Raw genomic sequence first — 14556 nt, 5'->3', positions numbered from 1 at the left:
AGATTTGGCCTTGTGTTTTAGGTTATGTCCTGCTGAAAGGTGAATTCATCTCCCAGTGTTAGGCCCACCCACTGGGGAGCCAGGCCCAGCCAATCAGAATGAGTTTTTACCAACAAAGGGGCTTTATTACAGACATAAATACACCCCCCATTGTGTTGTGACACAAAGCTGCACATTTTAGAGAGGCCTTTTACTGTCCCCAGCACAAGGTGCATCTGTGTAATGATCTGTGTAATGTTGTTTAATCAGCTTCTTGATATGTCACACCTGTCAGGTGGATGGATTATCTTGACAAGTTATAAAACACTCACTAACAGGGATGTTAACATTTGTGCACACCATTTGATAAAAATAAGCTTTTTGTTCATATGAAACATTTATGGGCTCTTTCATTTCAGCTCATGAAACATGAGACCAACATTTTACATGTTGCATTTATATTTTTGTTCAGTATACAAGTACACCCCCTGGACAGGATGCTAGTCTATCGCAGGGCCTTACCCCCAATCAATCTCCTTAATACAGAGTGTCAAGCAGAAACGCATCGGGTCCCATTTTTACAGTCTTTGGTATGACTCGGCCAAGGATCGAACTCCCAATCTTCCAAACTCGAGGCGGACATTCTAAATAACAAGGCCGCTGAGTTTGTAGAGAGATGAGGTAGTTATTGCACACAGAGTGAGTCGTTGCAACTTATTATGTCACTTGTTAATAAGGACATTTTTACTCCTGACCTTATTGAGGATTGCCATAACAAAGGGGTTGAATACTTATTGACTGAAGACATTTTAGCTTTTCAGTTGCAAAAATTTTGAAAAACATAATTCCACTTTGACATTATGGTGTACTGTGTATAGTCCAGTGACCAACCAAAAAATCTCAATTTAATCCATTTTAAGTTCAGGCTGGAACACAAGTCAAGGGGTGTGAGTTTTTTTCCAAAAGCACGGTATATTAAAACCTCAACAAGAATTTATAATGTCAATTAAATATTTTCTCCAGTCTTGTACAGTCACTAGTGGGGAACATTATGTTGGTCAAGCACCAGACTACAGCCCTGCTAACCTCAGACTAGTGCAAAAACACTGATATTAACTGTCTGAACCATTCAATTAACACATATTCAATAGTTCTCGCTTTATATTTTATGAGGTTCACTTTATTTTTACAGTGTTTTAATATCAACCGGCGCTGACGTTTATAAAATGACATGGTCCCCCCCCCGCCAATCCATCTGCCAAAGTCCCTTGCTGAAAGGCTGGCGTATTGAAAAGCTACCAGAAAACTCAACTCAATAAAAGGTGTTTAATCTAGAAATGTAAACATGGCTGGGGTTAGTGAGGTGCAGGGTAATGAAAGCAGAGCTCTGTGGTTTCTCACTCTCTTTCTCTGTGCCTTGCAGCTAATATAAACTACTGGAGTCCTACCCATGCTGCATTTGAAAGTGTCACATCTGACACACGGCCTTATAGTGTACTGTACGGGCCGGTCTAATACTGTACTGGGAGACAGGCTTCTACGGTACTTACGGTCCAGGCCTAACACTGTACTGGGAGACAGGCTTCTACGGTACTTACGGTCCTGGCCTAACACTGTACTGGGAGACAGGCTTCTACGGTACTTACGGTCCAGGCCTAACACTGTACTGGGAGACAGGCTTCTACAGTACTTGCGGTCCTGGCCTAACAGTGTACTGGGAGACAGGCTTCTACGGTACTTACGGTCCAGGCCTAACACTGTACTGGGAGACAGGCTTCTACAGTACTTACGGTCCTGGCCTAACAGTGTACTGGGAGACAGGCTTCTACGGTACTTACGGTCCTGGCCTAACAGTGTACTGGGAGACAGGCTTCTACGGTACTTACGGTCCAGGCCTAACACTGTACTGGGAGACAGGCTTCTACAGTACTTACGGTCCAGGCCTAACACTGTACTGGGAGACAAGCTTCTACAGTACTTACGGTCCTGGCCTAACAGTGTACTGGGAGACAGGCTTCTACGGTACTTGCGGTCCAGGCCTAACACTGTACTGGCAGACAGGCTTCTACAGTACTTACGGTCCTGGCCTAACACTGTACTGGGAGACAGGCTTCTACAGTACTTACGGTCCTGGCCTAACAGTGTACTGGGAGACAGGCTTCTACAGTACTTACGGTCCTGGCCTAACAGTGTACTGGGAGAAAGGCTTCTACGGTACTTGCGGTCCTGGCCTAACACTGTACTGGAGACAGGCTTCTACGGTACTTGCGGTCCTGGCCTAACACTGTACTGGAGACAGGCTTCTACAGTACTTGCGGTCCAGGCCTAACACTGTACTGGAGACAGGCTTCTACAGTACTTGCGGTCCAGGCCTAACAGTGTACTGGGAGACAGGCTTCTACGGTACTTGCGGTCCTGGCCTAACACTGTACTGGAGACAGGCTTCTACAGTACTTGCAGTCCAGGCCTAACACTGTACTGGAGACAGGCTTCTACGGTACTTGCGGTCCTGGCCTAACACTGTACTGGAGACAGGCTTCTACAGTACTTGCGGTCCAGGCCTAACACTGTACTGGGAGCGAGTGTGCTGCCATAGGACAGGCTAATTTGGTAAATATTGCTTTGGCCACGCTACTATGTTAAAGTGCTCACTTTCTAAACCCCTGTCTAAGTCTAGAGGGAGAACTAAAACACTGGCCTTGTTTCCATGGGGATTGCCTGGCCTGGAGGATATGTTGTCACAGGGAGGACTACAGCGTCTGGGACACAGCACTGTGCGTTTTTCTATGATAACCACTGAAAGTTGACGAGCAACTACAAGCATATGCCACTGATAACATGTAGATAGTTATTGTGTGGCTTTGCCTGCTTGTAGCTTTCACCACCACTGGCATATTGTTCTGTTTTAACATGACGCGTTTCATTAAGACAAGCTCCCCTCAGAATCACACACACTTTCCCTCGAGAGATTTTCCAACGCTCCTGTTAAGCTGTCCATCGCTCCACGTCTGGGCAGTGTACAGTGTGTGCATGTAAGAGGCGGGACTGTGGGGTGTGTGCTCCTTGTTTCCGTCCCTATTCCCTTCCTCCCTGGCTAGCTGTGAGCTGAATGCATAAACACCTTGCTACCTCTGTTCACTCCTAGTGTTAATTGGAGTGGAAAGATGGAATGCTCCCTCAGAGAGGGAGAGAGAGTGTGGAGACTAACTCAGCCATGCTCGGCTGCAGACAGCTCTAAACATGTGGGTCTCTTGTACGTATTAGGTCCATTCCACCCGTTCCACTTCGGCCCTCAACCGTGATTGGTGAGTGTTAAGTGTCTGTGTTGTGATTGGTCAGGGCAGTTCGGGGTTAGGTTGGTGAAAAGGAGAGAGAGGACAGTTTCTTACTGTCAGGGTTAGGTAGGTAAGAGGACGTTGTCGTACCGTGGCCGTTGACGGCATGTTTCCCTGGGGGTTTGCCCTTCCTGGGCGTGGATTGACAGGAAGTAGACGCCACACTGATGTCTGGCTTCACATCCTCGTATTCCTCTTCATCATCATCATCCAGCTCATCTTCGTCCTGAGAGCTCCCAAAGTACGCCATGTTACTGGGCAACGCTGACGAACCTGTGGGGGGGGGGGGGGGGGTTTAAGAGAGACAGAGCGAGAGTGAGAGCGTGTTAAAACCAATGAGAACCTACCGAGCAGTTATGTGAGGAGAGGAGAGAGAGAACTCCTGCAGCCGTCTGAGAGTGCACCGTGCTGGTAAACACCAATACTGTAAAATCACAGCATCCAGCAGAAAATGTCATAAAAGCAAAACTGGTGATTTTAAATTTCATGGTGTCTAAAAGTAACTAACTCCGATGCTTCCCACAGTTGTGTCAAATTGGCTGGATGTCCTTTGGGTGGTGGGGACCATTCTTGATACACACGGGAAACTGTTGAGTGAAAATCTCAGCAGCATTGCAGTTCTTGACACCAAACGGTGCACCTGGCACCTACTACCATACCCTGTTCAAAGGCACTTCAATCTTTTGTCTTGCCCATTCACCCTCTGAATGGCACACATCCACAATCCATGTCTCAAAGCTTAACCATCCTTCTTTAACTGGTCTCCTCCCCTTCATCTACACTGATTGAAGTGGATTTAACAAGTGACATCAATAAGGAATCATAGCTTTGACCTGGTCAGTCTATGTCATGGAGAGATCTTCATGCTTTGTATACTCAATGTATATCTCTATTATGCGTGGGGATAGTTTGTAACAGATTTCCTAAATTAAAATCAATTGGAGCTGATTTGCTGGTGTTTTACAGTCTTTCATGTCTAACAAAAAACGTTGCTCAGAAAACTATAAATATATATAAATAAAATCACCCGTGGCCTGAATTTAGCCCATGGGCCACCAGTTTGGGAACCCTGCCCTAAAGTAAATAGAGCAAGCTGTTCCATGGCCAGCTGACGGAGGTCACCATCCATCGTGTTAGGATGGAAACACTGGGTAGGACTAGAGTCTGGTCGCGTGGCCATTAGAGACAGCAGAGGGAAAAGAAAGCGATGGTTTGTCTGCATCACCTCATTCTCCATTGTTATCATGGCTAGTGTAATGACGTTGTGGTTTATGGGTTTAAAGCGTTGTAATGGTCTCAAACGAGCTTTGACCAGGCCTAATGTTGTGAATCATTACATTGCATTACATTCCATTTTCATCTCATGTATCCCAGGTTTATGTTGTAGTGTATTATTAATGTAAAAATGCTCATTCCTAATGACAGAGTGGGAAATACATCATTGTGTATTATTAACATTTACTGTCTAGATCATAAGTACTTTAAAAAGAAATGTATAAACGTAACCAACCTTCATTTGGCCAGGAGGAGTAACCTGAAATGAGATATGGGGAAGCTAGAATTAGCCAGACATCAAACCAAAACGTCATTATCAAATTAAAATGTATGCCAATCTATACAATCAATATCATTATATAACCTGGTTGTAGTGTAGTGCAGCAAAGTGAGCTTTAAGCTAAGCATCATTAACCAGCGACTCGTTTTGAATTAAGCATCCTCCTGTATGGCAGACAACAGGGGAGCCAATGGGGTTAGGGCTACTTTGAATGCAGTAATGAATGACAGTGATATCGGAGCCTTCTGAATCACATGCACATCAGAATACAGTTAGTAAGCCTACACAACATAGTGAGAACCCACAATACAGCTTCGTCACGACAGGACTAAAATGGCAGCGAGGCCAAACGTGATACTTTGACTAGCTCTGCATGTAGACAGAGCAGAGACGCCAGTCCATTGTTATTAGGGTTAGGGGTCATTCAATACGGTTTAGGAGTAGAGCACAATGTGTAATGTGAGTAGAAGCCACGTCTGGACTAGGTTTGAGGTGCTGGGTTCAGTCTAGCTAAGACCTGTAGAGGACTGGCCTAGCTGGGTTCAGTTTAAGCACTTTGTGACATCTGCTGATGTAAAAAGGGCTTTAGAAATACATTTGATTGACTGACTGTATGGGAGTGTGGTACATAGCACATATGTACCAGTTCTCCAGCTCTTTAAAAAAAAAGTCCTTTCTCTCAGTGACAGAGGTCAGGGTGACTTAGAGTCAACAAACTCCCAATCAGCTCCAAATGACCTGCTTCATTAACAACATGGCTCCAATTACTGCCTTTTCTGGGGTCACAGGGTCAATAGCTAGCAGACCCAAGGGACACAGGGATAGGTCTCTTGTCCGATGGGTGGACGAGGGATCTTTTTCTGGGAAAGTGAGAGAGAAATAGGGGAGGATGAGACTGGACAATGTTATCCAATAACCTTTCCCAAGGGCCCAAAATAAGCCTGTTTCTCCCATTTTTTGTTCAGTAACCCTCAGAGAGTCCAAAGGAGGAAGCCTGTTGGGCTGGCTCCTCTGGTCACTGGCGTCTGGTCTATGGCTAGGTTATATCTTCAGTGGCTGGTTCTCAGACAGAGGGAGAAGGGTGGTGCTGGGTTTAACAGCCTCTCTGGCGCAGAGACTCTGTCTGTCAGCTCCCAGAGACTGAGAAATATAACCTAGGCCTCCCTCCTCCCTGCTCCAGGCCTGTTCCCCTCCCTCCTCCCTATCCTCAATTATGGGCCTTTTCATGTGCCTCAGAACCACAGGCAAATTATAATGAAGGCAGTCTAACAGTCTATTATGATTGGAATTTTAACTAGACAGGCGTAATTACAACCAAAATGGTTGACTTAAAATAAAAAACAATGAGGAGTTTAAACGACCAATCAAGGGCGTTAACTGAAAAAATAGAACACATTTATAATCATCTGATTAACATCCATGTTACCGAAAAAGAGAACTTCTCATGGTCCTCACTTATAGGCTACAGACCCTCAGGAATCTCTAAAGTTGGTCGAAAAAGCAGTTCCAAGTTGTGTATAAAAAAATCTGACCCCAGAGAGTCAAGAGTATGAGCTTCCTCTTCTCAAGCTGTTCCAACGGAAGCAGAGGGCCAAATCCCTGGCCGAATTCCCCGTCGTAGACAGAGACAGTGTGTGGAGAGACCATGTCAGACGCTCTGCCCTCTCGTACCCCTCATACTTCACCATGTGCCTCATCAGGAACAAGATAGGTGGAGAGGGGGGGATGAAAGAGCGCCGACTGGGGCTTTTTCAATAACATTGTTTTATAGGCCGATGCAGCGGAGTGAATCCGAGAGGATCGGGGATTATATCTCCTCCAATTTACATTCCTGAATGTCTGCAAATCCATTAACCCACGCTGCCCTCGGCTCTAGTCAGCTCTGGGAGTTGCTGGCTAAATTTAATCAGCCTTCCCTTCATAGCGTAACCACGGCCGCAGCAGCAGCCTCAGACCTAGACCCATTCAATGTTCAGCCAGCCATGGCATACACGCATATAGAAGTACCTGTTATGTAACACTGAATGAGAATATTAGTGGGGGTTATTCATCTATTACTTTATCTGGCATTATCCCACGTGTGTGTGTGTGTGTGTGTGTGTGTGTGTGTGTGTGTGTGTGTGTGTGTGTGTGTGTGTGTGTGTGTGTGTGTGTGTGTGTGTGTGTGTGTGTACAGAGGGAGGCTCAGCTGCGATGAGAATTTTTAAATTTTTTATCAGGGATAGCGTCACTGCCACTACCGACAATGACCCTCTCTACCCAAGGCTACAGGCTACAGACAAGGCCCAGAGACAGGCTGGCTGGACAGCCTCCAAATGGCTTTCTCCACGGATATAAACAGCCGTAATAAAAAAAGGGATTTGAGAAGCTATGTAGCACATAAACACTACAGTGTGATTCGCTCCATTTTGTGTCTGTCGCATGTTTCTTCACATTGCATCAGAGCAGCCAGACGTTTCCCAAGAGGGATTAAACATATATGGTTCCTGTTTAAAAACCAGAAGACAGGAACAGCTCATTATGATGCTGAGTCCCAGAGGAATAAGCAGTGGTGATTACAAGCTGCTGCTGTAGAGAACAAAAGATAGGAAAACTGAAATCACGGTGGGAACGGCCTGCTTTCATAACGAGCGCTTTATCGTCAGTAGCTGTCAGACAGTGGGCGTGCGGGAAAACAGTTAACTTCTTAAGGCTGCAGTATTGAGTAGCTTGGATGAAAGGTGCACAGAGGTGCCCATAGTAAACTGCCTGCTCCTCAGTCCCAGTTGCTAATATATGCATATTATTATTCGTATTGGATAGAAAACACTGAAGTTTCTAAAACTGTTTGAATGATGTCTGTGAGTATAACAGAACTCATATGGCAGGAAAAAAACTAAGAAAAAATCCAAACAGGAAGTGGGAATTCTGAGGTTGGTCTATTTTCAACCAAGACCCTATTGAATACACAGTGGGATATGGATGAGTTTGCACTTCCCATGGCTTCCACTAGATGTCAACAGTCTGTAGAACCTTGTCTGATGCCTCTACTGTGAAGGGGGGCCGAATGAGAGGGGATTGAGTAAGGTCTATCATGACCTGACCATGCTCGTTCACATGAGAGGGAGCTCTGTTCCATCGCACTTCTGAAGTCAATGTAATTCTTCGGTTGGAACGTTACTGAAGATATGTTAAAAACATTCTAAAGATTGATTCAATACATCGCTTGACATGTTTCTACTGACTGTTACGGAACTTTTTGACATTTCGTCTGCTTTTAGTGAACGCGCTTCCTGACTTTGGATTTGTTTACCAAACACGCTAACAGAAATAGCTATTTGAACATAAATGATGGACATTACCTAACAAAACGAACATTTCTTGTGGAAGTGGGAGTACTGGGAGTGCATTCCGACGAAGATCAGCAAAGGGAAGATTTATAATGCTTTTTATGAGTTTTGTTGACTGCACAATTTGGCGGGTAACTGTAAGGCTTCCTTTTGTGGCTGAACTCTGTTCTCAGATGATTGAATATTGTGCTTTTGCTGTAAAGCTTTTGAAATCTGACAGCGGTTGCATTAAGAACAAGTGTATCTTTAATTCTATGTAAAACATGTATCTTTCATCAAAGTTTATGATGAGTATTTATGTTATTTGACGTGGCTCTCTGCAATTTCTCCGGATATTTTGGAGGCATTTCTGAACATGGCGCCAATGTAAACTGAGGTTTTTTGATATAAATATGAACTTTATCGAACAAAACATATATGTATTGTGTAACATTAAGTCCTATGAGTGTCATCTGGTGAAGATCATCAAAGGTTAGTGATTCATTTTATCTCTATTTCTGCTTTTTGTGGCTCCTGTCTTTGGCTGGGAAAATGACTGTGTTTGTCTGTGATTTTGCGGTGACCTAACATAATCGGTTGTGGTGCTTTCGCTGTAAAGCCTATCTGAAATCGTACACTTGTGGGATTAACAACAATATTACCTTTAAAATGGTATAAGATACATGCATGTTTGAGAAATTTTAATTATGAGATTTCTGTTGTTTGAATTTGGCGCCCTGCAGTTTCACTGGCTGTTGATGAGGTGGGACCCTACCATTTCACGTACCCTAGAGAGGTTAAGGCCATAAAGTCAAGATATTGGAGGCCATCAAAGCCCTGACCTCAATCCCATAGAAAATTTGTGGGCAGAACTGAAAAAGTGTGTGCGAGCAAGGAGGCCTACAAACCTGACTCAGTTACACCAGCTCTGTCAGGAGGAATGGGCCAAAATTCACCCAACTTATTGTGGGAAGCTTGTGGAAGGCTACCCGAAACATTTGACCCAAGTTAAACAATTGAAAGGCAATGATACCAAATACTAATTGAGTGATGTAAACTTCTGACCCACTGGGAATGTGATGAAAGAAATAAAGGCTGAAATAAATCATTCCCTACTATTATTCTGACATTTCACATTCTTAAAATAAAGTGGTGATCCTAAAACAGGGAATGTTTACTAGGATTAAATGTCAGGAATTGTGAAAAACTGAGTTTAAATGTATTTGGCTGAGGTGTATGTAAACTTCCGACTTCAACTGTATGTGGTATGTTTGTCAGATAAGATAAACATTTGAGAGGATTCGAGCAGTTTAAACAGAATGACCGATTGACCTCTAATTTCTACCAGGAACGCCGTTATTCTTCTAGCTTTGGAACAGACCAGACTGTGCCGACTGCTTGCCCTCCCTGTCCACTCTATGGGGCAAATGGAAATAACTGTATACGACACCAAGTGTTGGAAGCCAAACACAGCTGCCTGTTCTTGGTGCACCACCAACTGTTACACACCTAGCTAGACTGGGCCACCAAAGTGGAATCAAAGGCCAAAAGCACTTTGAAAGATAAAACATTGATACGCTGCTTCTTTATGGTATATATCCATCTGTCCCCAGGACACAGACCGCACACGGGCGCATGCATGCACACTCACATATGCACACCTCTGCGCTGCCCTGTCAATCTTGCACGCCACCTCGATGTATTGGCCTCTTTCCACACGGGCCATTAAAGTGAAGGAAGAGAGAGCAAAACCCGGTGTAAGAAAATACCATTAAGGCAGCATGAGCTCTGCAGAGGACTCAGTCTGCCTCTCGGCCGGGTACAGGGCTATAAATAAGGCTGCCACAGAGACAGGTGGTGCGGCGGTCAACCAGGCACGGCACAGTGAAGATAAACAACAGGAAACTGGTCAGGAGTTAGCATAGCATCCAAAATATGAACAGGAGTTGTCCAAACCCTGAACAGAAGACATTTACTGGGACATTATGAGAAGCGATCTGTTCCACTGAGAATAAGGCAGCCAACCCTGTCAGTTTTACCGATCTCTAATTACGGTGCTCTGAACAGCACTCTGTTACATTAAAGTGGCGTTGGCTTTTAAAACACGAGCCGCCACATCCTCCTCTGGGCCTCTCAACTCCCAGCTGACTGCAGTTCTTTTTAACCTACTTTATGTAGCCAGCAGAGGTTAATGCCAATACCAAATTAATCTAAAATCGAGGCATTAGTCTTCCTAAAGGGCCATTTCTGTTTGTCATGGAGGGTTCTGCTGGGTGGGAAGAGACACTGTTCAGAGTTAAACACACTCTGGGACTGAGGACGGCAGTAAAAGCCAAGGCCAAGGTTGTTCAGAAAAAAACATCCCCAAAAAATCTTTAAATCAAATTGTATTTGTCACAAGTGCCGAATACAATAGGTGTAGACCTGGGACATTACCGTGAAATACAAGCTCTTAACCAACAATGCAGTTCAATAAATAGAGTTAAGAAAATATTTACCAAATAAACTAAAGTCAAAATTAAAATAAAACAATAAAATTACATAACAATAATGAGGCTATATACAGTCGTGGCCAAAAGTTGAGAATGAAACAAATATTAATTTTCACAAAGTCTACTGCCTCAGTTTATATGATGACAGTTTGGGGGCGCTGTTTCCACTTTGGAAAAAATCGTGCCCAAATTAAACTGCCTCGTACTCTATTCTAGATCATACAATATGCATATTATTATTACTATTGGATAGAAAACACTCTCAAGTTTCTAAAACTGTTTGAATTATATCTGTGTGTAAAACAGAACTCATTTGGCAGCAAACTTCCAGATAGGAAGTGAAAAATCTAAAAACGAGGCTCTGTTTCAGGGCCTGCCTATCGAATTGCCTTATATTTATGGATATGCGTGCACTGCATAAGCCTTCCACTAGATGTCAACAGGCAGTGGAAGGTGGAATGGGGTGTCTAGCTTGATCTGAGGTCGAACAAGAGCTCTTGGAATGACGTGTCCAGAATTTCCTTTCTCTACCTAGGCGCGGGAAGCACCTCCATATTGTCTTATGATAAGCGTTCGGTATAGACGGCTAATATCTCCGGCTCTGTTTTTATTTGATACATATTAGAAAAACATCATAAAGTAGGTTTTTTCAACCGAGTTTCATCCGTTTATTCAACGTTTAATGGGACTTTTGGAGTTTTCCGTTCTCTGCGTCGAGAGAAATTGGGAACGTCATCAACATTGGCTAGCCTTGTGGAGCGAATTCGACAGGAGAGAAGGACATTCTAAAATTAAACAATGATTTATTCTTGACCAAGAACTCCTTATACAAGATTCTGATGGAAGCTCAGCAAAAGTAAGAACAATTTATGTTATTTCGTATTTGTGTAAAATGTTGAGTCCTATTATCCGCCGTTTTGGCGGGCGCTGTCTCGCTATAACATAAGCTGTTTGTTATGGTAAAGTTATTTTTAAAAATCTAACACGGCGGTTGCATTAAGAACCAGTGTATCTTTCATTTGCTGTCCAACATGTATTTTTTAGTAAAGTTTATGATGAGTTCTTTGGTCAGATTAGATGAGTGTCCAAACTAGCTCCGGACATTCTGGTGAATCGATGCTACATATTCACAATGTATAAACACGGTTTGCAGCTCTAAATATGCACATTTTCGAACAAAACATAAGTGTATTGTATAACCTGATGTTATAAGACTGTCATCTGATGAAGTTGGTCAAGGTTAGTGATTAATTTTATATATTTTGCTGGTTTTTGCGATCGCTACCTTTTGCTGCTAATAAATGCATTTGTGTGTTTGGCTATTGTGGTAAGCTAATATAATGCTATATTGTGTTTTCGCTGTAAAACACTTAAATCTGAAATATTAGCTGGATTCACAAGATATTTATCTTTCATTTGCTGTACACCATGTATTTTTCATAAATGTTTTATGATGAGTATTTAGGTATTTCACGTTGCTCTCTGTAATTATTCTGGCTGCTTTGGTGATATTTTTGATGGTAGCTGCAATGTAAAACTATGATTTATACCTCAAATATGCACATTTTCAAAAAAAACATAAATTTATTGTATAACATGTTATAAGACTGTCATCTGATGAAGTTGTTTCTTGGTTAGTGACTAATTATATATCTATTTGGTCGGTTTTGTGATAACTACCTATGCGGTAGAAAAATTGTGAAAATATGCGGTTGAGTCTTTTGCTATTGTGGTTAGCTAATAGAAATACATATTGCGTTTTCGCTGTAAAACATTTTAAAAATCGGAAATGATGGCTGGATTCACAAGATGTTTATCTTTCATTTGCTGTATTGGACTTGTGATTTCATGAAAATTATATTATATGATATCCCTGTCGCGTTAGGCTATGCTATGCTAGTCAGCTTTTTTGATGAGGAGGATCCCGGATCCGGGAGAGAGAAGCGGTAGAGGTTACGAACAATGCCTTTTCCAGCATGATGGAGCACCTTGCCATGAGGCAAAAGTGATAACTAGGTGGCTCGGGGAACAAAACATCGATATTTTGGGTCCATGGCCAGGAAACTCCCCAGACCTTAATCCCATTGAGAACTTGTGGTCAATCCTCAAGAGGCAGGTGTACAAACAAAAACCCACAAATTCTGACAAACTCCAAATATTGATTATGCAAGAATGGGCTGCCATCAGTCAGGATGTGGCCCAGAAGTTAATTGACAGCATGCCAGGGCAGATTGCAGAGGTCTTGAAAAAGAAGGGTCAACACTGCAAATATTGACTATTTGCATCAACTTCATGTAATTGTCAATAAAAGCCTTTGACACTTGTGAAATGCTTGTAATTATACTTCAGTATTCCATAGTAACATCTGACAAAAATATCTAAAGACATGGAAGCAGCAAACTTTGTGGAAATTAATATTTGTGTCATTCTCAAAACGTTTGGCCACGACTGTACAGGGGGTACCGGTACCAAGTCAATGTGCGGGGGTACAGGTTAGTCGAGGTACATATAGGTAGGGGTAAAGTGACTATGCATAGATAATAAATAGCGAGTAGCAGCGGTGATGTAAATAGTCCAGGTGGCCATTTGATTAACTGTTCAGCGGTCTTATAGCTTGGGGATAGAATCTGTTAAGTAGCCTTTTGGACCTTTGTTCCTGATGTGAGGTTATACTCCACCCTGCTTCTCGATTTCTCTTTTGAGGTTTCAATTTATAATGAAGATAAAGAGTAAAAGGAAAACTGGCCATGACAGTGAACTTCTTGAGTCCTGTATAACACGTTATAACACTACAGAAACGAGGTGGGATTTCAGCTGAACCCTGAGCCTGTAACGCTGCCCCTGTTTCCCTAGCTGGGCCGTGTTTGTGTTGGTGGGCGGCAGATAGCATCCCGGGCCTCTCAGTGCCCTCAGGTGCTGGAGCAGGATTAGCTGGCCCTACCAGGATGTCTGTATAGGTGTGTGCGGAGGGGGGCAGAGACGGAATAAAGAACATTGTTATCTGCACAAACCGTTGAAATGTTACCTGTAGACATGGTCAATGTGTAACCTGTGAGGACAGAATGGGTTTGGTGTTTGCCTTGTCAGGGAGTTTGCCTTGTCAGATAGTTTTTAAACAGGGTCAATGAACCTGGACCTTGAACTGAACTATTCCTGCTGCACAGTTAGGCCTGGATCTAGGTCAAAGGTAGGCTGGGGAGGGAGGCCTGGGCCTCTCGAGATGTGTGGCTGCCTGACTGAAGCCCTAGTCCTGACTAATGTTAGAGAAGCAGAGCCCTGACATCGGGCCCTGGCGACGAGATGCAGTGAGGTGGGAGGATGAAGGGTTGAGTGTGTGTGTGGGTGGATGAACGGGTTTGCTGATGAAAGGGTGAGATGTTAGGTGCGGACTACAGGGTTACTGTACCTCTCAGGCAGAGGAAGGTGAGGAAGTCCTCAGTCTTGGGTTTCCGTCTGGAGATGTCCCTGATGTGAGCGGAGGGGGCGGGCAGGGCGGTATCTGACAACTTGACCGGCGTGGTGCTGGGAGAGTTGGGCTGAGACTGGGCAAACTTCCTCTGAGCTTGCAGTCTGGGCCTGGGAAGAGACAGGTGAAAACAGGATTATTCCCATACATTCTTACACAGACCCACTACCCTGTGTTGTGTATGCATTTCATTTAGTTTGGAAGCCCAGGCTTAGCTCAATGGCCTTTAAATCATGGCCCCAGGCTCTGACCGAGTTGCCCTGGATGGATCTAAACAGAGATATACTACAAAGTAGGAACAAGGAGTTAGTTAGCCAGCCAACTTGCCTGAATATTCTGAAATAATCTTTCAAAAAAAATAAAAAAGGTATGCCTGAATTGGGCACAGTCTAATTGACACAACCAAAAACACATATCTATG

General features: G+C 43.6%; 1 protein-coding gene across 1 annotated transcript in view; it reads right to left on the bottom strand.

Moving 5' to 3' along the window:
- The window catches only part of LOC129831097 (protein Jumonji-like), a 98470-nt gene that overhangs the window by 26558 nt on the left and 57356 nt on the right, over positions 1 to 14556 (bottom strand). The window contains exons 4-6 of the mRNA XM_055894130.1: positions 14076 to 14245; positions 4825 to 4848; positions 3405 to 3587 (exon numbers count right to left, since the gene is read on the bottom strand). Coding sequence (XP_055750105.1) covers positions 3405 to 3587; positions 4825 to 4848; positions 14076 to 14245 — 377 coding nt within the window. The remainder of the gene's footprint in view (positions 1 to 3404; positions 3588 to 4824; positions 4849 to 14075; positions 14246 to 14556) is intronic.

This window comes from Salvelinus fontinalis, chromosome 32 (assembly GCF_029448725.1).
Source record: "Salvelinus fontinalis isolate EN_2023a chromosome 32, ASM2944872v1, whole genome shotgun sequence".
NCBI lineage: Eukaryota > Metazoa > Chordata > Actinopteri > Salmoniformes > Salmonidae > Salvelinus > Salvelinus fontinalis.
Note: the sequence above shows the minus strand (reverse complement) of the source record. Positions and strands in the feature narration are given on the sequence as shown.